This window comes from Oncorhynchus gorbuscha, linkage group LG23 (genome assembly GCF_021184085.1).
Source record: "Oncorhynchus gorbuscha isolate QuinsamMale2020 ecotype Even-year linkage group LG23, OgorEven_v1.0, whole genome shotgun sequence".
Taxonomy (NCBI): Eukaryota; Metazoa; Chordata; class Actinopteri; order Salmoniformes; family Salmonidae; genus Oncorhynchus; species Oncorhynchus gorbuscha.
The window spans coordinates 19,820,724-19,845,083 of record NC_060195.1 but is presented as its reverse complement, the minus strand read 5'-3'; the positions used below and the strand labels follow the sequence as shown (position 1 = coordinate 19,845,083).

At 47.7% G+C, this 24,360-nt stretch overlaps 1 protein-coding gene across 5 annotated transcripts in view; it reads left to right on the top strand.

The window, feature by feature from the left end:
- Positions 1-24,360, top strand: part of mbnl3 (muscleblind-like splicing regulator 3) — a 99,968-nt gene that overhangs the window by 19,873 nt on the left and 55,735 nt on the right. For all 5 annotated transcript variants that reach the window (XM_046324245.1, XM_046324246.1, XM_046324240.1 and 2 more), the window contains exon 2: positions 12,562-13,818. In XM_046324245.1, the coding sequence (XP_046180201.1) occupies positions 13,636-13,818 (183 nt within the window). In that variant the 5' untranslated portion in view covers positions 12,562-13,635. The remainder of the gene's footprint in view (positions 1-12,561; positions 13,819-24,360) is intronic.

The following is a 24,360-nucleotide window of genomic DNA, read 5'->3' as shown; positions in this document are numbered from 1 at the left end:
GTTACTTTGATTTTGACACCCACCCCCCTGTCTTCAGGGACACATTATTCCATTTCTGTTAGTCAGTCACATGTCTGTGGTACAGTCCCAGTTTTTGAATCTTGCTATGTTCATACAAATATTTACACATAAATAAACACAGCTGACAGTGAGAGGATTTTGCTTGTTTTGCTTACATCCTCAATCTTACATTGTCTGTCTCACGGTCACACAAACACACTTGCGCCCGTACACACACACAAACACATAGAGTCAACTCCATATTTCCTTATTCACCTTATCAAATCCACTCTTCAGTATTCTTGAAGGACACAGCGGCAGTAGGTGTGTGTGGAACAGGCTGGCTTTTAGAGTCAATATTAGGGGTCGACCGATTTAATCGGAATGGCGGATTTAATTAGGGCAGATTTCAAGTTTTCATAACAATTGGAAATCGGTCATTTTGGACGCCAATTTTGCCGATCCTTTTTTTTTTACACCTTTATTTAATCTTTATTTAACTAGGCAACTTAGTGAAGAACACATTCTTATTTTCAATTACGGCCAAGGAACGGTGGGGTAACTGCCTTGTTCAGGGACAGAATGACAAATGTTTACCTTGTCAGCTCAGGGATTCAATCTTGCAAACTTACGGTTAACTAGACCCATGCTCTAACCACCTACCTCACGAGGAGCCCGCCTGTTACGCAAATGCAGTAAGAAGCCAAGGTAAGTTGCTAGCTAGCATTAAACTTAATCAATCATAATCACTAGTTAACTACACATGGTTGATGATATTACTAGTTTATCTAGCGTGTCCTGCGTTGCATATAATCGACGCAGTGTCGTTTCTCCAACGTGTACCTAACCATAAACACCAATGCCTTTCTTGAAATCAATACACAGAAGTATATATTTTTAAACCTGCATATGTAGCTAATATAAATCCAGGTTAGCAGGCAATATTAACCAGGTGAAATTGTGTCACTTCTCTTGCGTTCATTGCACGCAGAGTCAGGGTATATGCAACAGTTTGGGCCGCCTAATTTGACAGAATTTTACGTAATTATGACAATACATTGAAGGTTGTGCAATGTAACAGGAATATTTAGACTGATGGATGCCACCCGTTAGATAAAATACGGAACGTTTCCGTATTTCACTGAAAGAATAAACGTCTTGTTTTCGAGATGATAGTTTCCGGATTCGACCATATTAATGACCAAAGGCTCGCATTTCCTTGTGTTATTATGTTATAATTAATTCTATGATTTGATAGAGCAGTCTGACTGCGGTGGTTACAGCAGCAGGCTCGTAAGCATTCATTCAAACAGCACTGTCATGCGTTTTGCCAGCAGCTCTGCTGTTTATGACTTCAAGCCTATCAACTCCCGAGATTGGGCTGGTGTAACGATGTGATGTGAAATGGCTAGCTCGTTAGCGGGGTGCGCACTAATAGCGTTTCAAACGTCACTCGCTCTGAGACTTGGAGTAGTTGTTCCCCTTGCTCTGCATGGGTAACGCTGCTTCGAGGGTGGCTGTTGTCGTTTTGTTCCTGGTTCGAGCCCAGGTAGGAGCGAGGAGAGGGATGGAAGCTATACTGTTACACTGGCAATACTAAAGTGCCTATAAGAACATCCAATAGTCAAAGGTATATGAAATACAAATGGTATAGAGAGAAATAGTCCTATAATTCCTATAACAACTACAACCTAAAACTTCTTACCTGGGAATATTGAAGACTCATGTTAAAAGGAACCACCAGCTTTCATATGTTCTCATGTTCTGAGCAAGGAACTTAAACATTAGCTTTCTTACATGGCACATATTGCACTTTTACTTCTCCAACACTTTGTTTTTGCATAATTTAAACCAAATTGAACATGTTTCATTATTTATTTGAGGCTAAATTGATTATATTAATCTATTATATTAAGTTAAAATAAGTGTTCATTCAGTATTGTTGTAATTGTCATTATTACAAATACATTTTAAAAATTGTCTGATTAATAGGCATCGGCTTTTTTTGGCCTCTAATAATGTCGTTGAAAAATCATAATCGGTCAACCTCTAGTCAATATGCATTCTCTTCTCCCTCTGTCTCAGTCCGCCTCTCATTTACAGCCATTCCTGCAATGTTTCTCCCTCTGCTATTTCCTATCTCATCTCCTCTCATGTTCCACCCATCTTTCCCTCCTCTTTTCTCCTCTCTTTACTCCTCCCCCCTTTACTCCTCTCCTCTTTACTCATATCCTCCCCTCTTTACTCCTTTCCTCCCCTCTTTACTCCTCCCTCTTTACTCCTTCCCTCTACTCCTCTCCTCCTTTCTCCTCTCCTCTTTACTCCTCCCCTCTTTACTCCTCTCCTCTTCACTCATCTTCTCCCCTCTTTACTCCTCCCCTCTTTACTCCTCTCCTCTTTACTCCTCTCCTCTTTACTCCTCTCCTCTCCTCTTTACTCCTCTCCTCTTTACTCCTCTCCCCTCTTTACTCCTCTCCTCCCCTCTTTACTCCTTTCTCCTCTTTACTCCTCCCCTCTTTACTCCTCCCCTCTTTACTCCTCTCCTCTTTACTCATCTCCTCCCCTCTTTACTCCTTTACTCATCTCCTCTATACTCCTCTCTCCTCTTTACTCCTCCCCTCTACTCCTCTCCTCCTTTCTCCTCTCTCCTCTTTACTCCTCCCCTCTTTACTCCTCCCCTCTTTACTCCTCTCTCTTACTCCTCTCCTCTTTACTCTCCTCTTTACCCATCTCCTCTCTCCTCTTTACTCCTCTCCTCTTTACTCATCTCCTCCCCTCTTTACTCCTTTACTCATCTCCTCTTTACTCCTCCCCTCTACTCATCTCCTCTTTACTCCTCCCCTCTACTCCTCTCCTCTCTCCTCTTTACTCCTCCCCTCTTTACACCTCTCCTCTTTACTCCTCCCCTCTTTACACCTCTCCTCTTTACTCCTCCCCTCTTTACTCCTCTCTCTTTACTCCTCTCTCTTTACTCCTCTCCTCTTTACTCCTCTCCTCTTTACTCATCTCCTCTCTCCTCTTTACTCATCTCTCCTCTTTACTCATCTCTCCTCTTTACTCCTCTCCTCTTTACTCCTCCCCTCTTTACTCATCACCTCTCCTCTTTACTCATCTCCTCCCCTCTTTACTCCTCTCCTCTTTACTCCTCCCCTCTTTACTCCTCTCCTCCCCTCTTTACTCCTCCCCTCTTTACTCCTGTCCTCCCCTCTTTACTCCTCGCCTCTCTCCTCTTTACTCCTCCCCTCTTTACTCCTTACCTCTTTACTCCTCTCCTCCCCTCTTTACTCCTCCCCTCCCCTCTTTACTCCTCTCCTCCTCTACTCCTCTCCTCTTTACTCCTCCCCTCTTTACTCCTCCCCTCTTTACTCCTCCCTTCTTTACTCCTCTCCTCCCCTCTTTACTCCTTTCCTCTCCTCTTTATTCCTCCCCTCTTTACTCCTCTCCTCTCTCCTCTTTACTCCTCCCCTCTTTACTCCTTTCCTCCCCTCTTTACTCCTCTCTCCTCTTTTATTCCTCTCCACTTTACTCCTCTCTTTACTCCTCCCCTCTTTACTCCTCCCCTCTTTACTCCTCTCTTTACTCCTCTCTCCTCTTTACCCATCTCTCCTCTTTACTCCTCTCCTCTTTACTCATCTCCTCCCCTCTTTACTCCTCTCCTCCTCTACTCCTCTCCTCTTTACTCCTCCCCTCTTTACTCCTCCCCTCTTTACTCCTCCCTTCTTTACTCCTCTCCTCCCCTCTTTACTCCTTTCCTCTCCTCTTTATTCCTCCCCTCTTTACTCCTCTCCTCTCTCCTCTTTACTCCTCCCCTCTTTACTCCTTTCCTCCCCTCTTTACTCCTCTCTCCTCTTTTATTCCTCTCCACTTTACTCCTCTCTTTACTCCTCCCCTCTTTACTCCTCTCTTTACTCCTCTCTCCTCTTTACCCATCTCTCCTCTTTACTCCTCTCCTCTTTACTCATCTCCTCCCCTCTTTACTCCTTTACTCATCTCCTCTTTACTCCTCCCCTCTACTCATCTCCTCTTTACTCCTCCCCTCTACTCCTCTCCTCTCTCCTCTTTACTCCTCCCCTCTTTACACCTCTCCTCTTTACTCCTCCCCTCTTTACTCCTCTCTCTTTACTCCTCTCCTCATTACTCCTCTCTCCTCTTTACTCATCTCTCCTCTTTACTCATCTCTCCTCTTTACTCATCTCTCCTCTTTACTCATCTCTCCTCTTTACTCCTCCCCTCTTTACTCATCTCCTCTCCTCTTTACTCATCTCCTCCCCTCTTTACTCCTCCCCTCTTTACTCCTCTCCTCTTTACTCCTCCCCTCTTTACTCCTCTCCTCTTTACTCCTCTCCTCTTTACTCCTCTCCTCCCCTCTTTACTCCTCTCCTCTTTACTCCTCCCCTCTTTACTCCTCCCCTCTTTACTCCTCTCCTCCCCTCTTTACTCCTCTCCTCCCCTCTTTACTCCTTTCCTCCCCTCTTTACTCCTCTCTCCTCTTTATTCCTCCCCTCTTTACTCCTCTCCTCTCTCCTCTTTATTCCTCCCCTCTTTACTCCTTTCCTCCCCTCTTTACTCCTCTCTCCTCTTTATTCCTCTCCACATTACTCCTCTTCTCTTTACTCCTTCCTTCTGTGCTCCTCCCCTCTTTACTCCTCTCCTCTTTACTCCTCTGCTCTTTACTCCTCCCCTCTTTACTCCTCTCCTCCCCTCTTTACTCCTCTCCTCTCTCCTCTTTACTCCTCCCCTCTTTACTCCTCTCCTCCCCTCTTTACTCCTCTCCTCCCCTCTTTACTCCTCTCCTCCCCTCTTTACTCCTCGCCTCTCTCCTCTTTACTCCTCCCCTCTTTACTCATCTCCTCCCCTCTTTACTCATTTCCTCCCCTCTTTATTCCTCCCCTCTTTATTCCTCCCCTCTTTACTCCTCTCCTCTTTACTCCTCCCCTCTTTACTCCTTTCCTCCCCTCTTTACGCCTCTCTCCTCTTTATTCCTCCCCTCTTTACTCCTCTGCTCTTTACTCATCTCCTCTCCTCTTTACTCCTCTCCTCTTTACTCCTTTCCTCCCCTCTTTACTCCTTTCCTCCCCTCTTTACTCCTCTCTCCTCTTTACTCCTCTCCTCTACTCCTCTCCTCTTTACTCCCCTCTCCTATTTACTCCTCTTTACTCCTCTCTCCTCTTTACTCATCTCCTCTCCTCTTTACTCCTCTCCTCTTTACTCCTCTCTCCTCTTTACTCATCTCCTCTCCTCTTTCTTCCTCTTTACTCCTCCCCTCTTTACTCCTCTCCCCTTAATCCTCTCCTCTTTACTCCTCTCCTCTTCATTCTTCCCCTCTTTACTCCTCTCCTCTTTATTCCTCCCCTCTTTACTCTCCTCTCGTCTTTACTGCTCTCTCCTCTTTACTCCTCTCTCCTCTTTACTCCTCTCCTCTTTACTCCTCCCCTCTTTACTCCTCCCCTCTTTACTCCTCTCCTCTTTATTCCTCCCCTCTTCCTCCCCTCTTTACTCCTCTCCTCTTTATTCTTCCCCTCTTCCTCCCCTCTTTCCCCTCTTTCCTCCCCTCTTTCCTCTCCTCTTTACTCCTCTCCTCTTTACTCCTCTTTATTCCTCCCCTCTTTAATCCTCTCCTCTTTATTCCTCCCCTCTTCCTCCCCTCTTTACTCCTCTCCTCTTTATTCCTCCCCTCTTCCTCCCCTCTTTGCTTCCCGCCCTTTCTCCTCTCTCCATTTCTTATTTTCTCCTGTTTTCTCCTGCTCTGCAGCGCCTCACTCCTCACAATCACTCAACCGCTGGAGCAATTAGACCTCAATTCAAATTCAGACTTGTAGTAATGCTATCTGCATTTATACAGCATGCTGCTGGAAAGGGCTTGGATATGTGGCTTATGTACTTATGTTCAATTATTCAACACTGTTGTCCTGATTAGTCCCCTGGTGTGCTGGCTGGGTGAATTGAGGGAATCATGAGCCCAGTCAGTGGCTGCTATTTTAGATGTGGCACCAACTCCAGACTTGTCTGGTACTGAAGGTATAGTTCGTTCTCTGCTTTACTGTACTCCGTTACTTAATTTGCTTATGGATGAATAATATCCATCACAGAGTCACAGAGTACCTTCTGTTCCTGCTTCAAGAAGATTGTCTGCAGTATGGATCCTGAATGAATGCCGTTGTGAGCCAGTGTCCACCCTAACTGCCTATCAACTGCTCAGGTGGAAACTGTGCAGTCGTGTCCATTGCGGAAAGCCAGCCAGGGAGCAGTCAAGAGTCAGCTCGTGTTCCCTTTCTGTTGTGGGTTTTGTTGATGTTGGTTGCAGCGCTGCTGAGCAAGGATGCATGCACCCTGAGGGAGGTAGGTGTGGAAACACTGCGTAAGCAGGGGCTCCTGACTGTGGCTGACATGGGCCTGAATGCAGGATAGGGAGAGACAGGCCAGCAGGATGAGAGGTGGAGGAGGAGGAGGAGGGAGAGACAGACCAGCAGGATGAGAGGAGGAGGAGGGAGAGACAGACCAGCAGGACGAGAGGTGGAGGAGGAGGAGGGAGAGACAGACCAGCAGGATAAGAGGAGGAGGAGGGAGAGACAGACCAGCAGGACGAGAGGTGGAGGAGGAGGAGAGACAGACGAGCAGGATGAGAGGAGGGGGAGACAGACCAGCAGGATGAGAAGTGGAGGAGGAGAGACAGACCAGCAGGATGAGAGGTGGAAGAGGAGGAGGGAGAGCGGGAGAGACAGACCAGCAGGATGAGAAGTGGAGGAGGAGGAGGGAGAGACAGACCAGCAGGATGTGAGGTGGAGGAGGAGGAGAGACAGAACAGCAGGATGAGATTTGGAGGAGGGAGAGACAGGCCAGCAGGATGAGAGGTGAAGGAGGTGGAGGGAGAGACAGACCAGCAGGATGAGGAGGAGGAGGGAGAGACAGATCAGCAGGATGAGAGGAGGACGAGGAGGGAGAGAGAGACCAGCATGATGAGAGGTGGAAGAGGAGGGAGAGACAGACCAGCAGGATGAGAAGTGGAGGAGGAGGAGAGACAGACCAGCAGGATGAGAGGTGGAGGAGGAGGAGAGACAGACCAGCAGGATGAGAGGTGGAGGAGGAGGAGAGACAGACCAGCAGGATGAGAGGTGGAGGAGGCGGAGGGAGAGACAGACCAGCAGGATGTGAGGTGGAGGAGGAGGAGAGACAGACCAGCAGGATGTGAGGTGGAGGAGGAGGAGAGACAGACCAGCAGGATGAGAGGTGGAGGAGGCGGAGGGAGAGACAGACCAGCAGGATGAGAGGGGGAGGAAGTGACTGACCAGCAGGATGAGAGGAGGAGGAGGAGGGAGAGACAGACCAGCAGGATGAGAGGTGGAGGAGGGAGAGACAGACCAGCATGATGAGAGGGGTAGGGAGAGACAGACCAGCAGGATGAGAGGTGGAGGAGGGAGAGACAGACCAGCAGGATGAGAGGTGGAGGAGGGAGAGACAGACCAGCAGGATGAGAGGTGGAGGACGGAGAGACAGACCAGCAGGATGAGAGGAGGAGGAGGGAGAGAGACCAGCAGGATGAGAGGTGGAGGAGGAGGGAGAGACAGACCAGCAGGATGAGAGGTGGAGGAGGAGGGAGAGAGACCAGCAGGATGAGAGGTGGAGGAGGAGGGAGAGACCAGCAGGATGAGAGGAGGAGGAGGGAGAGAGACCAGCAGGATGAGAGGTGGAGGAGGAGGGAGAGACAGACCAGCAGGATGAGAGGTGGAGGAGGAGGAGGAGGAGGGAGAGACAGACCAGCAGGATGAGAGGAGGAGGGAGAGAGACCAGCAGGATGAGAGGTGGAGGAGGAGGGAGAGACAGACCAGCATGATGAGAGGTGGAGGAGGGAGAGACAGACCAGCAGGATGAGAGGTGGAGGACGGAGAGACAGACCAGCAGGATGAGAGGAGGAGGAGGGAGAGAGACCAGCAGGATGAGAGGTGGAGGAGGAGGGAGAGACAGACCAGCAGGATGAGAGGTGGAGGAGGAGGGAGAGACAGACCAGCAGGATGAGAGGTGGAGGAGGAGGAGGAGGGAGAGACAGACCAGCAGGATGAGAGGAGGAGGAGGAGGAGGGAGAGACAGACCAGCAGGATGAGAGGAGGAGGGAGAGACAGACCAGCAGGATGGGAGGTGGAGGAGGGAGAGACAGACCAGCAGGATGAGAGGGGGAGGGAGAGACAGACCAGTAGGATGAGAGGTGGAGGAGGAGGAGGGAGAGACAGACCAGCAGGATGAGAGATGGAGGACGGAGAGACAGACCATCAGGATGAGAGGTGGAGGAGGGAGAGAGACCAGCATGATGAGAGGTGGAGGAGAAGGGAGAGACAGACCAGCAGGATGAGAGGAGGGGGATGGGGAGACAGACCAGCAGGATGGGAGGATGAGGAGGATGAGGGAGAGACAGACCAGCAGGATGAGAGGTGGAGGAGGATGAGGGAGAGACAGACCAGCAGGATGAGTGGAGGGGGATGAGGAGGATGAGGGAGAGACAGACCAGCAGGATGAGAGGTGGAGGAGGTGGAGGGAGAGACAAATCAAAAGGATGAGAGGGGGAGGGAGAGACAGACCAGCAGGATGAGAGGTCGAGGAGGAGGAGGGAGAGACAGACCAGTAGGAGGATGATGAGGGAGAGAGACCAGCAGGATGAGAGGTGGAGGAGGAGGGAGAGGGGTAGAGACAGCCAAGCATGCTTAAGCAATCAATCTTACCCTCTCATCTCTCAAACATTTTTTTGCGGGTGTATGCCTTTGTTCTTGTGTCTGAAGGTGTTTTAATACTGCAGTGGGCTAAATCAGTCACACCAAGTGTTTCTCTGTAGCAGTGGTGGAAAAGTATCCAATTATCATACTTGAATAAAAGTAAAGATACTTTAAAAGAAAATGAATCAAATAAAAGTGAAAGTCACGCAGTAAAATACTACTTGAGTAAAAGTCTAAAAGTATTTGGTTTTAAATATACTTAAGTATCAGAAGTAAATCTAATTGCTGAAATATACATATGTATCAAAAGTAAAAGTATAAATAATTTAAAAATCATTATATTAAGCAAACTAGACAGACCCATTTTCTTGTTTTTGTAATTTTGGTTAGCCAGGGGCACACTCCAACACTCAGACATCATTTACAAACAAAGCACGTGTGTTTAGTGAGTCCGCCAGATCAGAGGCAGAAGGGATGACCATGGAAGTTCTCTTGATAAGTGTGTGAATGGACCATTTTCCTGTCCTGCTAAGCATTCATAATGTAATGAGTACTTTTGGGTGTCTCTTTTGGCTGTCACTTTTCACCACTGCTCTGTAGTATTAAACAAATCTACTTTGACACAAAAGTATGCATCTCATAAACATGGTTATGGGTGTAAAAAAATGAAGACTGTTGTACCATGTCAGATATAGAGTTGACAATTATTCAATTTTTAGTTTGCAGCCCAATTTTAGAACACAGAAACTCCAGATCTTTGTCTGGTTTTTAAAAATAATGTTGATTAATTATGAAATTGCGAAAAATATCAATAACATTCCACTCATGTGGCCACTAGAGGTGGTTTGATCATTTGTCTGCAGGAAAGTACTGCAATTGGAGAGCTTGGGACTATAAGACAAAGCCGTGTTCTATTCAATGTTCTCTACCTATACAGGACTCGAAGTACCCCATTTCATATTGATAAGTTCAAAAGAATACAAGATAAAAACACCATTCAAACCAATGAGGGTTCTGAACATTAAAGCCAATTATCTCAGAATCATCTTTTTGCAGATCGAAGCTCTCGAATGACCATCTCTCCCCATTCTCTCTCTTCTCCCCATTCTCTTTCTTCTCTCCATCTTTCTCTCTCTCCCCCTCCCTCCACCACAGGACTCTCCTAATGGGCTTTCTGTCTGCGCACTCTCATACACACAGAGACACTCTCATACACACAGAGACACTCTTATACACACAGACACCCTCCCACTGCTCCTTCCATCTGTGTCTGTCGCTATGTGACATGCGGACCGATAATATCTGCCCCAATCCCTTCTCCTCTCTTTTAGTCTCCTTCATGTTATGTTTTCACCTCTCTTTTATTCCTGTCCCCTTCCTGTTATGTTTTCACCTCTCTTTTATTCCTGTCCCCTTCCTGTTATGTTTTCACCTCTCTTTTATTCCTGTCTTCTTCCTGTTATGTTTTGTACCTCTCTTTTATTCCTGTCTCCTTCCTGTTATGTTTTGTACCTCTCTTTTATTCCTGTCTCCTTCCTGTTATGTTTTCACCTCTCTTTTATTCCTGTCTCCTTCCTGTTATGTTTTGTACCTCTCTTTTATTCCTGTCTCCTTCCTGTTATGTTTTGTACCTCTATTTTATTCCTGTCTCCTTCCTGTTATGTTTTGTACCTCTCTTTTATATCCTGTCTCCTTCCTGTTATGTTTTGTACCTCTATTTTATTCCTGTCTCCTTCCTGTTATGTTTTGTACCTCTCTTTTATTCCTGTCTCCTTCCTGTTATGTTTTGTACCTCTCTTTTATTCCTGTCTCCTTCCTGTTATGTTTTGTACCTCTCTTTTATTCCTGTCTCCTTCCTGTTATGTTTTCACCTCTCTTTTATTCCTGTCTCTTTCATGTTATGTTTTCACCTCTCTTTTATTCCTGTCTCCTTCATGCTATGTTTTCACCTCTCATGTCTACAGTCAACCATGGTACACGTTCTGGTTAATAGTTCCCAATGTTTGCACAGTGTCGCTCATTGACTTATGGTGTGGGTTACTTATTAGGATGTACCCCTTATTTATCAAGTCATTCACTATTAATGACTATATACACTGAGGGTACAAAACATTAAGCTTCCTAGTACACCCACCCCACACTTTTGCCCTCAGAATAGCCTCAATTCATTGGGGCATGGACTCCACAAGGTGTCGAAAGACAATCACTTTCACCAGATTTTGTCCTTCTTATATTAAGCCCCCCATCCCTCGCTCACACTTAACCCTGCCTTACCACACCTCACTGGGAGAAATACAGTAAGAAGCTCTGCTATCATCCTCTCACATCCCTCTCTTTCTCCCTCTCTGGAAGTCAGACACTGCAGTGATGCCCTCGGTTTGAGCAGGACACAGGTGCACACACACTTCAGAGTGAGAGAAAGAGAGGACTTTAGAGTCAGACATTCTTTATTCTCCTCTTTAAATCCTGGCATGGGGCGGCAGGTAGCCTAGTGGTTAGAGCGTTGGACCAGTAAATGAAAGGTTGCTAGATCAAATCCCCGAGCCGACAAGGTAAAAATCTGTCGTTCTGCCCCTGAACAAGGCAGTTAATCCACTGTTCCTAGGACATCATTGTAAATAAGATTTTTTTCATAACTGACTTGCCTAGTTAAATAAAAAATAAATGAGGCTCAGACATGACAGGCTGTGCCAGAGGAAAGAGGCAGGCAGGCAGGGAGGAACAAGGATGGGTGGGGTGGGGTCGATATGCAACCTCTATCCTCATTGGCAAGCCATTTTCTTTGCCTGCCTGCAAGGCTCAAGCTGATTGGCTGTGGCCTCACTGCAGCTACATTTGTGGAGAAATGCTCTTTCTCTCTTTTCCTCATCACTCCCTTCCCCTCTATATATTCATAACTGTCTGCGACGGCAGCGGACAGACTGCTGGTGGGGATCGGCAGTTTCAGCCGGCCAGCCTGTGGCGGTTCAAGGATACTCATTTTCAGCACACATCGCAGCATGATTCATGTCAAGTTGGTCAATTACATTCAGCTCTGCAAAGCTCATGTGGCTTAAAGGGACATCATTTTCTTGCTAGATTTATCTTACTTCCCTCCCTCTTTCTCCCTATTTCTCCCTCCTTCTATCCCTCCCTCTCTATCACTCCCTCTATCCCTCCCTCTCTCTATCGCTCCCTTTATCACTCCCTCCCTCTCTCTCTCTATCACTCCCTCTATCCCTCCCTCTATCCCTCTCTCTCTCTATCACTCCCTCCATTCTTCCCTTTATCCCTCTCTCTCTCTATCGCTCCCTCTATCCCTCCCTCCCTCTCTCTATCACTCCCTCTATCCCTCTATCCCCCCCTCTCTCTATCACTCTCTCTATCCCTCCCTCCCTCTATCCCTCCCTCTCTCTATCACTCCCTCCATTCTTCCCTTTATCCCTCCCTCTATCGCTCCCTCTATCCCTCCCTCCCTCTCTCTATCCCTCCCTCCCACTCTCTATCCCTCCCTCTACCTCCCTCTCTCTCACTCCCTCCCTTTATCCCTCCCTCTACCTCCTTGTATCTCTTAATTAAGACGTTGTTTGTCCTTTCCTGTGCATTGCAGCCTCCCTACTAGCCTCCCTACTAGCCTCCCTCTCCATCTGCTCTGCACTATCTGTGTGTCTCTCTTTCACCTCATGACCTCATCGCCCAGTTAGACTCTGTAGGTTTCTGTTGTAAGTTGACAGTGTAGGTTGGATTCTAATGCAGTTATATTCTACATTCAGGATGCCTGCTTTTCCTGGAACCCTTTTCTGCTATTGATGTTTTATTTTATTATTTTAAACCGACTGCTGACTAATTTTGATCATCTGTCTCTTCTTGCAACCTAAAGACAGGTTTTTACGGCAGGGGCAGCCACATGAAGAGGTCAATAAAGAGGATGACGAAGACGGAAGGATAAACGACAAGAGACAGCCAGGGAAGGAAGAAACGTGGAGAAGGAGGGATGAGAAAGAGACTAAAATAAGAGGAGGAAGTGGAACTCCAAAGTGCCTAAGAAGACTGAGTGGGTGCCTGACGTTCTGGTCTGGAGTGTTTGGCTGGCTGGTGGCCTGCTGCCTCTGTGTACTGCTGCTGTCTCCTGGCCCTGCTAGGTGAGAGTAGAGCAAAGCACAGCACTGTGTGTGTGTTTATTTGTGTGTGTTTGGCCTTGAATGAGGCTATATGTGACCCTGACAGCCAGAGAGTCACTCCGTCCTGCTGCTGATCTGCAATCCGCCCACCTCCCCTCAGCCTCCACCTCCCCCCAGCCTCCACCTCCCCCAGCCTCCACCTCGTCATCAATACAAGGACACTGGTCGATAAGCTTCTGCTTTTTTATCTTTCTCTTTTTCTAAACAGCCTGACCAGGCATACTAAACGCTACAGAAGCCGTGCCACAGTTCTGGATATTTGGGGTGGTTTTGGGGTTTCTGTCTGAAGAATGGAGTGACCAGCACGCGCAAGACAGAGAAAGACAGACTGACGGACATAAGAAGAGGAAGCTGTCATTGGAAGGCCTCTCTCTAGGACAATGCATGTCTGAACTATATATCTCAGCATGCCAGAGTAAGGTCCCCCAATTTAGTCCTTTTTCTATGAGACAGAGCTGGCCTCTGCTCACCTCTATCTCTGAGAACTCATCCCATCGTCAGTGGATCAGGGATCTGCACCGTACCCAAGAAAACCCACTACTCCAGCCTCCATACCCAGAAACTCAAAGTCATTTCAAAGGACCAGCTTATTCATTGTATCCAGTATAACTAAGTCTTTCATTTAATTTCACGCACTCATCTCCTCTTGTCTTGCCAAGGAGTTTCCAATGTATTTTCGTCTGCATCAGGGCTTTTTGTTTGTGCACTAAGTCCCGATTGTGTCCAACCCTAGACCCTACTCCTTTATCCCCTTCTTGTCCCGAGGGGCTGTAATGGCAGTCAATATGGGAAGTATGGCCATGGGCCGGGACACTAAGTGGTTGACCCTAGAGGTGTGTCGAGAGTTCCAGAGGGGTACCTGCTCCCGCTCGGACGCTGAGTGTAAGTTCGCCCACCCAGCCAGGAGCTGCCACGTGGACAATGGCAGAGTCATCGCCTGCTTCGACTCACTCAAGGTAACAGTCAGCATCACAAACAACACACACACACACACACACACACACACACACACACACACACACACACACACACACACACACACACACACACACACACACACACACACACACACACACACACACACACACACACACACACACACACACACACACACACACACACACACAGCAGGCACTGTCTGACAATAAGGTAAGGGAAAACACTCTCTCTCTCAGACACACACCACACAACCAACCTGTAAATTGTTTTTGAAATTAATCAACTAGCCTACTAAGGGATTAGTAATCGACCATAGTTTTTACGTTTTGTGAATGAGTTTACAAAACACAAAGAACACCTGTTCTTTCCATGATGTAGACTGACAAGGTGAATCCAGGTGAAAGCTATGATTCCTTATTACTGTTACTTGTTAAACCCACTTCAATCAGTGTAGATGAAGGGGAGGAGACGGGTTAAAGAAGTCTTTTTAAGCCTTGAGACAATTGAGACATGGATTGTGTGTGTGCCATTCAGAGGGTGAATGGGCAAGACAAAAGATTGAAGTGCCTTTGAATTGGGTATGGAAGTAGGTGCCAGGCGCACCGGTTTGAGTGTGTCAAGAACTGCAACGTTGCTGGGGTTTTAACGCTCAACAGTTTCCCATGTGTATCAAGAGTGGTCCACCACCCAAAGGACATACAGCCAACTTGACACAACTGTGTTAGGCATTGGAGTCAACATGGGCCAGCATCCCTGTGGAACGCTTTCAACTCCTTGTAGAGTTCATGCCTCAATTAATTGAGGCTGTTCTGAGGGTAAAAGGGGTTGCAACTCAATATTAGGAAAGTGTTCCTAATGTTTTTTACACTCAGTGTATATTATATTGGACCTGTGAAGAGGGAGTTGACTTATAAGCTGTTTTAAAAGATTTGTCAAGACCAAGAACTGTTCAACCACACCCACCCTCTGTGCCTTTCTCCTTGCTATCTATGAATCAGTTCTGAGGTAGAGCTGGGACGATAAACCAAACATTATCGACAACGATCATACTGATCACTTATCCCTGGCATTTTCTTGATATTGTTCATTACGATAAGTAGCCTATACTAGAGAAATGTGAAGTTTGAAGTGAAATGAGTTTGCTAATATGGGTGATTGTTAATAGGACAATTGATGGGTAGTAGTAGTTTAAAATATCATTTAAAAAGTCCACAATGTTATAAACATGTCTTTATTTTTATCATTATCGCATCAATTCAGGTAATTTATCCCATTACTCTGTACTGCTGACTAGCTGTCCCTCTACTCTGTACTGCTGACTAGCTGTCCCTTTACTCTGTACTGCTGACTAGCTGTCCCTCTACTCTGTACTGCTGACTAGCTGTCCCTCTACTCTGTACTGCTGACTAGCTGTCCCTTTACTCTGTACTGCTGACTAGCTGTCCCTCTACTCTGTACTGCTGACTAGCTGTCCCTTTACTCTGTACTGCTGACTAGCTGTCACTTTACTCGCCACTGCTGACTAGCTGTCCCTTTACTCTGTACTGCTGACTAGCTGTCCCTCTACTCTGTACTGCTGACTAGCTCTCCCATTACTCTGTACTGCTGACTAGCTGTCCCTCTACTCTACTGCTGACTAGCTGTCCCTTTACTCTGTACTGCTGACTAGCTGTCCCTTTACTCTGTACTGCTGACCAGCTGTCCCTCTGTGCTGCTGACTAGCTGTCCCTTTACTCTGTACTGCTGACTAGCTGTCCCTTTACTCTGTACTGCTGACTCCGTGTCCCTTTACTCTCTACTGCTGATTAGCTGTCCCTTTACTCTGTACTGCTGACTCCGTGTCCCTTTACTATGTAATATAATAATAATATAATATATGCCATTTAGCAGACGCTTTTATCCAAAGCGACTTACAGTCATGTGTGCATACATTCTACGTATGGGTGGTCCCGGGGATCGAACCCACTACCCTGGCGTTACAAGCGCCATGCTCTACCGACTGAGCTACAGAAGGACCACTAGCTCTCCCATTACTCTGTACTGCTGACTAGCTGTCCCTTTACTCTGTACTGCTGACCAGCTGTCCCTCTACTCTGTACTGCTGACTAGCTGTCCCTCTACTCTGCACTGCTGACTAGCTGTCCCTTTACTCTGTACTGCTGACTCCGTGTCCCTTTACTCTCTACTGCTGATTAGCTGTCCCTTTACTCTGTACTGCTGACTAGCTGTCCCATTACTCTGTACTGCTGACTCTGTGTCCCTTTACTCTGTACTGCTGATTCGGGTTCTCTTTACTCTCTACTGCTGACTAGCTGTCCCTCTACTCTGTACTGCTGACTAGCTGTCCCTTTACTCTGTACTGCTGACTAGCTGTCCCTTTACTCTGTACTGCTGACCAGCTGTCCCTCTACTCTGTACTGCTGACTAGCTGTCCCTCTACTCTGTACTGCTGACTAGCTGTCCCTTTACTCTGTACTGCTGACTCCGTGTCCCTTTACTCTCTACTGCTGACTAGCTGTCCCTCTACTCTGTACTGCTGACTAGCTGTCCCTATACTCTGTACTGCTGACTAGCTGTCCGATTACTCTGTACTGCTGACTAGCTGTCCCTTTACTCTCTACTGCTGACTAGCTGTCCCTTTACTCTGTACTGCTGACTAGCTGTGCCTACACTCTCTACTGCTGACTAGCTGTCCCTTTACTCTGTACTGCTGACTAGCTGTCCCTTTACTCTCTACTGCTGACTAGCTGTCCCTTTACTCTGTACTGCTGACTAGCTGTCCCTCTACTCTCTACTGCTGACTAGCTGTCCCTCTACTCTCTACTGCTGACTAGCTGTCCCTCTACTCTCTACTGCTGACTAGCTGTCCCATTACTCTTTACTGCTGACTAGCTGTCCCTTTACTCTGTACTGCTGACTAGCTGTCCCTCTACTCTGCACTGCTGACTAGCTGTCCCTCTACTCTGTACTGCTGATTAGCTGTCCCTTTACTCTGTACTGCTGACTAGCTGTCCCTTTACTCTGTACTGCTGACCAGCTGTCCCTCTACTCTGTACTGCTGACTAGCTGTCCCTCTACTCTGTACTGCTGACTAGCTGTCCCTTTACTCTGTACTGCTGACTCCATGTCCCTTTACTCTGTACTGCTGACTAGCTGTCCCTTTACTCTGTACTGCTGACTAGCTGTCCCATTACTCTTTACTGCTGACTCCGTGTCCCTTTACTCTGTACTGCTGACTAGCTGTCCCTTTACTCTGTACTGCTGACTAGCTGTCCCATTGCTCTGTACTGCTGACTAGCTGTACCTTTACTCTGTACTGTTGACTAGCTGTCCCTTTACTCTGTACTGCTGACTAGCTGTCCTTTTACTCTGTACTGCTGACTAGCTGTCCCATTACTCTGTACTGCTGACTCCATGTCCCTTTACTCTGTACTGCTGATTCGGGTTCTCTTTACTCTCTACTGCTGACTAGCTGTCCCTCTACTCTGTACTGCTGACTAGCTGTCCCTTTACTCTGTACTGCTGACTAGCTGTCCCTTTACTCTGTACTGCTGACCAGCTGTCCCTCTACTCTGTACTGCTGACTAGCTGTCCCTCTACTCTGTACTGCTGACTAGCTGTCCCTTTACTCTGTACTGCTGACTCCGTGTCCCTTTACTCTGTACTGCTGACTCCGTGTCCCTTTACTCTGTACTGCTGACTAGCTGTCCCATTACTCTTTACTGCTCACTCCGTGTACCTTTATTCTGTACTGCTGACTAGCAGTCCCTTTACTCTGTACTGCTGACTAGCTGTCCCATTGCTCTGTACTGCTGACTAGCTGTCCCTTTACACTGTACTGTTGACTAGCTGACCCTTTACTCTGTACTGCTGACTAGCTGTCCCTTTACTCTGTACTGCTGACTAGCTGTCCCATTACTCTGTACTGCTGACTCCGTGTCCCATTACTCTGTACTGCTGACTCCGTGTCCCTTTACTCTGTACTGCTGACTAGCTGTCCCATTACTCTGTACTGCTGATTCGGGGTCCCTTTACTCTGTACTGCTGACTAGCTGTCCCTTTACTCTGTACTGCTGACTAGCTGTCCCATTACTCTGTACTGCTGACTAGCTGTCCCTCTACTCTCTACTGCTGACTAGCTGTCCCTTTACTCTGTACTGCTGACTAGCTGTCCCTCTACGCTCTACTGCTGACTAGCTGTCCCATTACTCTTTACTGCTGACTAGCTGTCCCTTTACTCTGTACTGCTGACTAGCTGTCCCTTTACTCTGTACTGATGACTAGCTGTCCCTTTACTCTGTACTGCTGACTAGCTGTCCCATTCCTCTTTACTGTTGACTCTGTGTCCCTTTACTCTGTACTGCTGACTAGCTGTCCCTTTACTCTGTACTGTTGACTAGATGTCCCTTTACTCTGTACTGCTGACTAGCTGTCCCTTTACTCTGTACTGCTGACTAGCTGTCCCATTACTCTGTACTGCTGACTCCGTGTCCCTTTACTCTCTACTGCTGACTAGCTGTCCCTTTACTCTGTACTGCTGACTAGCTGTCCCTCTACTCTCTACTGCTGACTAGCTGTCCCTCTACTCTCTACTGCTGACTAGCTGTCCCTCTACTCTCTACTGCTGACTAGCTGTCCCATTACTCTTTACTGCTGACTAGCTGTCCCTTTACTCTGTACTGCTGACTAGCTGTCCCTCTACTCTGCACTGCTGACTAGCTGTCCCTCTACTCTGTACTGCTGATTAGCTGTCCCTTTACTCTGTACTGCTGACTAGCTGTCCCTTTACTCTGTACTGCTGACCAGCTGTCCCTCTACTCTGTACTGCTGACTAGCTGTCCCTCTACTCTGTACTGCTGACTAGCTGTCCCTTTACTCTGTACTGCTGACTCTGTACTGCTGTCCCTTTACTCTGTACTGCTGACTAGCTGTCCCTTTACTCTGTACTGCTGACTAGCTGTCCCATTACTCTTACTGCTGACTCTGTGTCCCTTTACTCTGTACTGCTGATTCGTGTCTCTTTACTCTCTACTGCTGACTAGCTGTCCCTTACTCTGTACTGCTGACTAGCTGTCCCTTTACTCTGTACTGCTGACTAGCTGTCCCTTTACTCTGTACTGCTGACTAGCTGTCCCTCTACTCTGTACTGCTGACTAGCTGTCCCTTACTCTGTACTGCTGACTAGCTGTCCCTTTACTCTGTACTGCTGACTCCGTTCCCTTTACTACTCTGTACTGCTGACTAGCTGTCCCTCTACTCTGTACTGCTGACTAGCTGTCCCTTTACTCTGTACTGCTGACTAGCTGTCCCTTTACTCTGTACTGCTGACTAGCTGTCCCTTTACTCTCTGTACTGCTGACTAGCTGTCCCTTTACACTGTACTGTTGACTAGCTGACCCTTTACTCTGTACTGCTGACCCTTTACTCTGTACTGCTGACTAGCTGTCCCTCTGTACTGCTGACTAGCTGTCCCTTTTTACTCTGCTACTGCTGACTAGCTGTCCCTTTACTCTGTACTGCTGACTAGCTGTCCCTTTACTCTGTACTGCTGACTAGCTGTCCCTTTACTCTGTACTGCTGACTAGCTGTCCCCTTTACTCTGTACTGCTGACTAGCTGTCCCTTTACTCCTACGCTCTACTACTGCTGACTAGCTGTCCTTTACTCTGTACTGCTGACTAGCTGTCCCTTTACTCTGTACTGCTGACTAGCTGTCCCTTTACTCTGTACTGCTGACTAGCTGTCCCCTCTTGACTCTGTCCCTTTACTCTGCTGACTAGCTGTCCCTTTACTCTGTACTGCTGACTAGCTGTCCCTTTACTCTGTACTGCTGACTAGCTGTCCCTTTACTCTGTACTGCTGACTAGCTGTCCCCTCATTACTCTGTCCCTTTACTGCTGACTAGCTGTCCCTCTACTCTGTACTGCTGACTAGCTGTCCCTTTACTCTGTACTGCTGACTAGCTGTCCCTGTCCCTCTACTCTGTACTGCTGACTAGCTGTCCTCACTTACTCTTTACTGCTGACTAGCTGTCCCTTTACTCTGTACTGCTGACTAGCTGTCCCTTTACTCTGTACTGCTGACTAGCTGTCCCTTTACTCTACTGCTGACTGCTGTCCCTTTACTCTGTACTGCTGACTAGCTGTCCCTTTACTCTGTACTGCTGACTAGCTGTCCCTCTAGTCTGTACTGCTGACTAGCTGTCCCTTTACTCTGTACTGTTGACTAGCTGTCCCTTTACTCTGTACTGCTGACTAGCTGTCCCTTTACTCTGTACTGCTGACTAGCTGTCCCATTACTCTGTACTGCTGACTCCGTGTCCCTTTACTCTGTACTGCTGATTCTGGGTTCTCTTTACTCTCTACTGCTGACTAGCTGTCCCTCTACTCTGTACTGCTGACTAGCTGTCCCTTTACTCTGTACTGCTGACTAGCTGTCCCTTTACTCTGTACTGCTGACCAGCTGTCCCTCTACTCTGTACTGCTGACTAGCTGTCCCTCTACTCTGTACTGCTGACTAGCTGTCCCTTTACTCTGTACTGCTGACTCCGTGTCCCTTTACTCTGTACTGCTGACTCCGTGTCCCTTTACTCTGTACTGCTGACTAGCTGTCCCATTACTCTTTACTGCTCACTCCGTGTACCTTTACTCTGTACTGCTGACTAGCAGTCCCTTTACTCTGTACTGCTGACTAGCTGTCCCATTGCTCTGTACTGCTGACTAGCTGTCCCTTTACACTGTACTGTTGACTAGCTGACCCTTTACTCTGTACTGCTGACTAGCTGTCCCTTTACTCTGTACTGCTGACTAGCTGTCCCATTACTCTGTACTGCTGACGTGTCCCTTTACTCTGACTGCCGTGTCCCTCTTACTGCTGACTGCTGACTCTGTACTGTGTCCCTTTACTCTGTACTGCTGACTAGCTGTCCCTTTACTCTGTACTGCTGATTCGGCTGTCCCTTTACTCTGTACTGCTGACTAGCTGTCCCTTTACTCTGTACTGCTGACTAGCTGTCCCTTACTCTGTACTGCTGACTAGCTGTCCCTCTACTCTCTACTGCTGACTAGCTGTCCCTTTACTCTGTACTGCTGACTAGCTGTCCCTTTACTCTGTACTGCTGACTAGCTGTCCCATTTACTCTTTACTGCTGACTAGCTGTCCCTTTACTCTGTACTGCTGACTAGCTGTCCCTTTACTCTGTACTGATGACTAGCTGTCCCTTTACTCTGTACTGCTGACTAGCTGTCCCATTCTCTGTTACTGTCTGTACTGCTGACTAGTGTCCCTTTACTCTGTACTGCTGACTAGCTGTCCCTTTACTCTGTACTGCTGTCTGTCCCTTTACTCTGTACTGTTGACTAGCTGTCCCTTTACTCTGTACTGCTGACTAGCTGTCCCTTTACTCTGTACTGCTGACTAGCTGTCCCATTACTCTGTACTGCTGCTGTCCCTTTACTCTGTACTGCTGACTCTGTCCCTTTACTCTGTACTGCTGACTAGCTGTCCCTTTACTCTGTACTGCTGACTAGCTGTCCCATTACTCTGTACTGCTGACTAGCTGTCCCTCTACTCTGTACTGCTGACTAGCTGTCCTTTACTCTGTACTGCTGACTAGCTGTCCCATTACTCTGTACTGCTGACTAGCTGTCCCTTTACTCTGTACTGCTGACTAGCTGTCCCTTTACTCTGTACTGCTGACTAGCTGTCCCTCTACTCTGTACTGCTGACTAGCTGTCCCTTTACTCTGTACTGCTGACTAGCTGTCCCTTTACTCTGTACTGCTGACCAGCTGTCCCTTTACTCTGTACTGCTGACTAGCTGTCCCTTTACTCTGTACTGCTGACTAGCTGTCCCTTTACTCTGTACTGACTGACTCTACTGCTGACTGTCCCTTTACTCTGTACTGCTGACTAGCTGTCCCTTTACTCTGTACTGCTGACTAGCTGTCCCTTTACTCTGTACTGCTGACTAGCTGTCCCTTTACTCTGTACTGCTGACTAGCTGTCCCTTTACTCTGTACTGCTGACTAGCTGTCCCTCTAGTCTGTACTGCTGACTAGCTGTCCCTTTACTCTGTACTGTTGACTAGCTGTCCCTTTACTCTGTACTGCTGACTAGCTGTCCCTTTACTCTGTACTGCTGACTAGCTGTCCCATTACTCTGTACTGCTGACTCCGTGTCCCTTTACTCTGTACTGCTGATTCGGGTTCTCTTTACTCTCTACTGCTGACTAGCTGTCCCTCTACTCTGTACTGCTGACTAGCTGTCCCTTTACTCTGTACTGCTGACTAGCTGTCCCTTTACTCTGTACTCTGTACTGCTGACCAGCTGTCCCTCTACTCTGTACTGCTGACTAGCTGTCCCTACTGCTACTCTGTACTGCTGACTAGCTGTCCCTTTACTCTGTACTGCTGACTAGCTGTCCCTTTACTCTGTACTGCTGACTAGCTGTCCCTTTACTCTGTACTGCTGACTAGCTGTCCCATTACTCTTTACTGCTGACTCCGTGTCCCTTTACTCTGTACTGCTGACTAGCTGTCCCTTTACTCTGTACTGCTGACTAGCTGTCCCATTGCTCTGTACTGCTGACTAGCTGTCCCTTTACACTGTACTGCTGACTAGCTGACCCTTTACTCTGTACTGCTGACTAGCTGTCCCTTTACTCTGTACTGCTGACTAGCTGTCCCATTACTCTGTACTGCTGACTCCGTGTCCCATTACTCTGTACTGCTGACTCCGTGTCCCTTTACTCTGTACTGCTGACTAGCTGTCCCATTACTCTGTACTGCTGATTAGGGGTCCCTTTACTCTGTACTGCTGACTAGCTGTCCCTGCTGACTAGCTGTCCCTTTACTCTGTACTGCTGACTAGCTGTCCCATTACTCTGTACTGCTGACTAGCTGTCCCTCTACTCTCTACTGCTGACTAGCTGTCCCTTTACTCTGTACTGCTGACTAGCTGTCCCTCTACTCTCTACTGCTGACTAGCTGTCCCATTACTCTTTACTGCTGACTAGCTGTCCCTTTACTCTGTACTGCTGACTAGCTGTCCCTTTACTCTGTACTGATGACTAGCTGTCCCTTTACTCTGTACTGCTGACTAGCTGTCCCATTCCTTTACTTTACTGTTGACTCTGTGTCCCTTTACTCTGTACTGCTGACTAGCTGTCCCTTTACTCTGTACTGTTGACTAGATGTCCCTTTACTCTGTACTCTGTACTGCTGACTAGCTGTCCCTTTACTCTGTACTGCTGACTAGCTGTCCCATTACTCTGTACTGCTGACTCCGTGTCCCTTTACTCTGTACTGCTGATTGGGGTTCTCTTTACTCTCTACTGCTGACTAGCTGTCCCTCTACTCTGTACTGCTGACTAGCTGTCCCTTTACTCTGTACTGCTGACTAGCTGTCCCTTTACTATGAACTGCTGACTAGCTGTCCTCTTTACTCTGTACTGCTGACCAGCTGTCCCTCTACTCTGTACTGCTGACTAGCTGTCCCATTACTCTGTACTGCTGACTAGCTGTCCCTTTACTCTGTACTGCTGACTCCAGTCCCTTTACTCTGTACTGCTGACTAGCTGTCCCTTTACTCTGTACTGCTGACTAGCTGTCCCATTACTCTTTACTGCTGACTCCGTGTCCCTTTACTCTGTACTGCTGACTAGCTGTCCCTTTACTCTGTACTGCTGACTAGCTGTCCCATTGCTCTGTACTGCTGACTAGCTGTACCTTTACTCTGTACTGTTGACTAGCTGTCCCTTTACTCTGTACTGCTGACTAGCTGTCCTTTTACTCTGTACTGCTGACTAGCTGTCCCATTACTCTGTACTGCTGACTCCGTGTCCCTTTACTCTGTACTGCTGATTCGGGTTCTCTTTACTCTCTACTGCTGACTAGCTGTCCCTCTACTCTGTACTGCTGACTAGCTGTCCCTTTACTCTCTACTGCTGACTAGCTGTCCCTTTACTCTACTGCTAGCTGTCCCTCTACTCTGTACTGCTGACTAGCTGTCCCTCTACTCTGTACTGCTGACTAGCTGTCCCTTTACTCTGTACTGCTGACTCCGTGTCCCTTTACTCTGTACTGCTGACTCCGTGTCCCTTTACTCTGTACTGCTGACTAGCTGTCCCATTACTCTTTACTGCTCACTCCGTGTACCTTTACTCTGTACTGCTGACTAGCAGTCCCTTTACTCTGTACTGCTGACTAGCTGTCCCATTGCTCTGTACTGCTGACTAGCTGTCCCTTTACACTGTACTGTTGACTAGCTGACCCTTTACTCTGTACTGCTGACTAGCTGTCCCTTTACTCTGTACTGCTGACTAGCTGTCCCATTACTCTGTACTGCTGACTCCGTGTCCCTTTACTCTGTACTGCTGACTAGCTGTCCCTTTACTCTGTACTGCTGACTAGCTGTCCCATTGCTCTGTACTGCTGACTAGCTGTACCTTTACTCTGTACTGTTGACTAGCTGTCCCTTTACTCTGTACTGCTGACTAGCTGTCCTTTTACTCTGTACTGCTGACTAGCTGTCCCATTACTCTGTACTGCTGACTCCATGT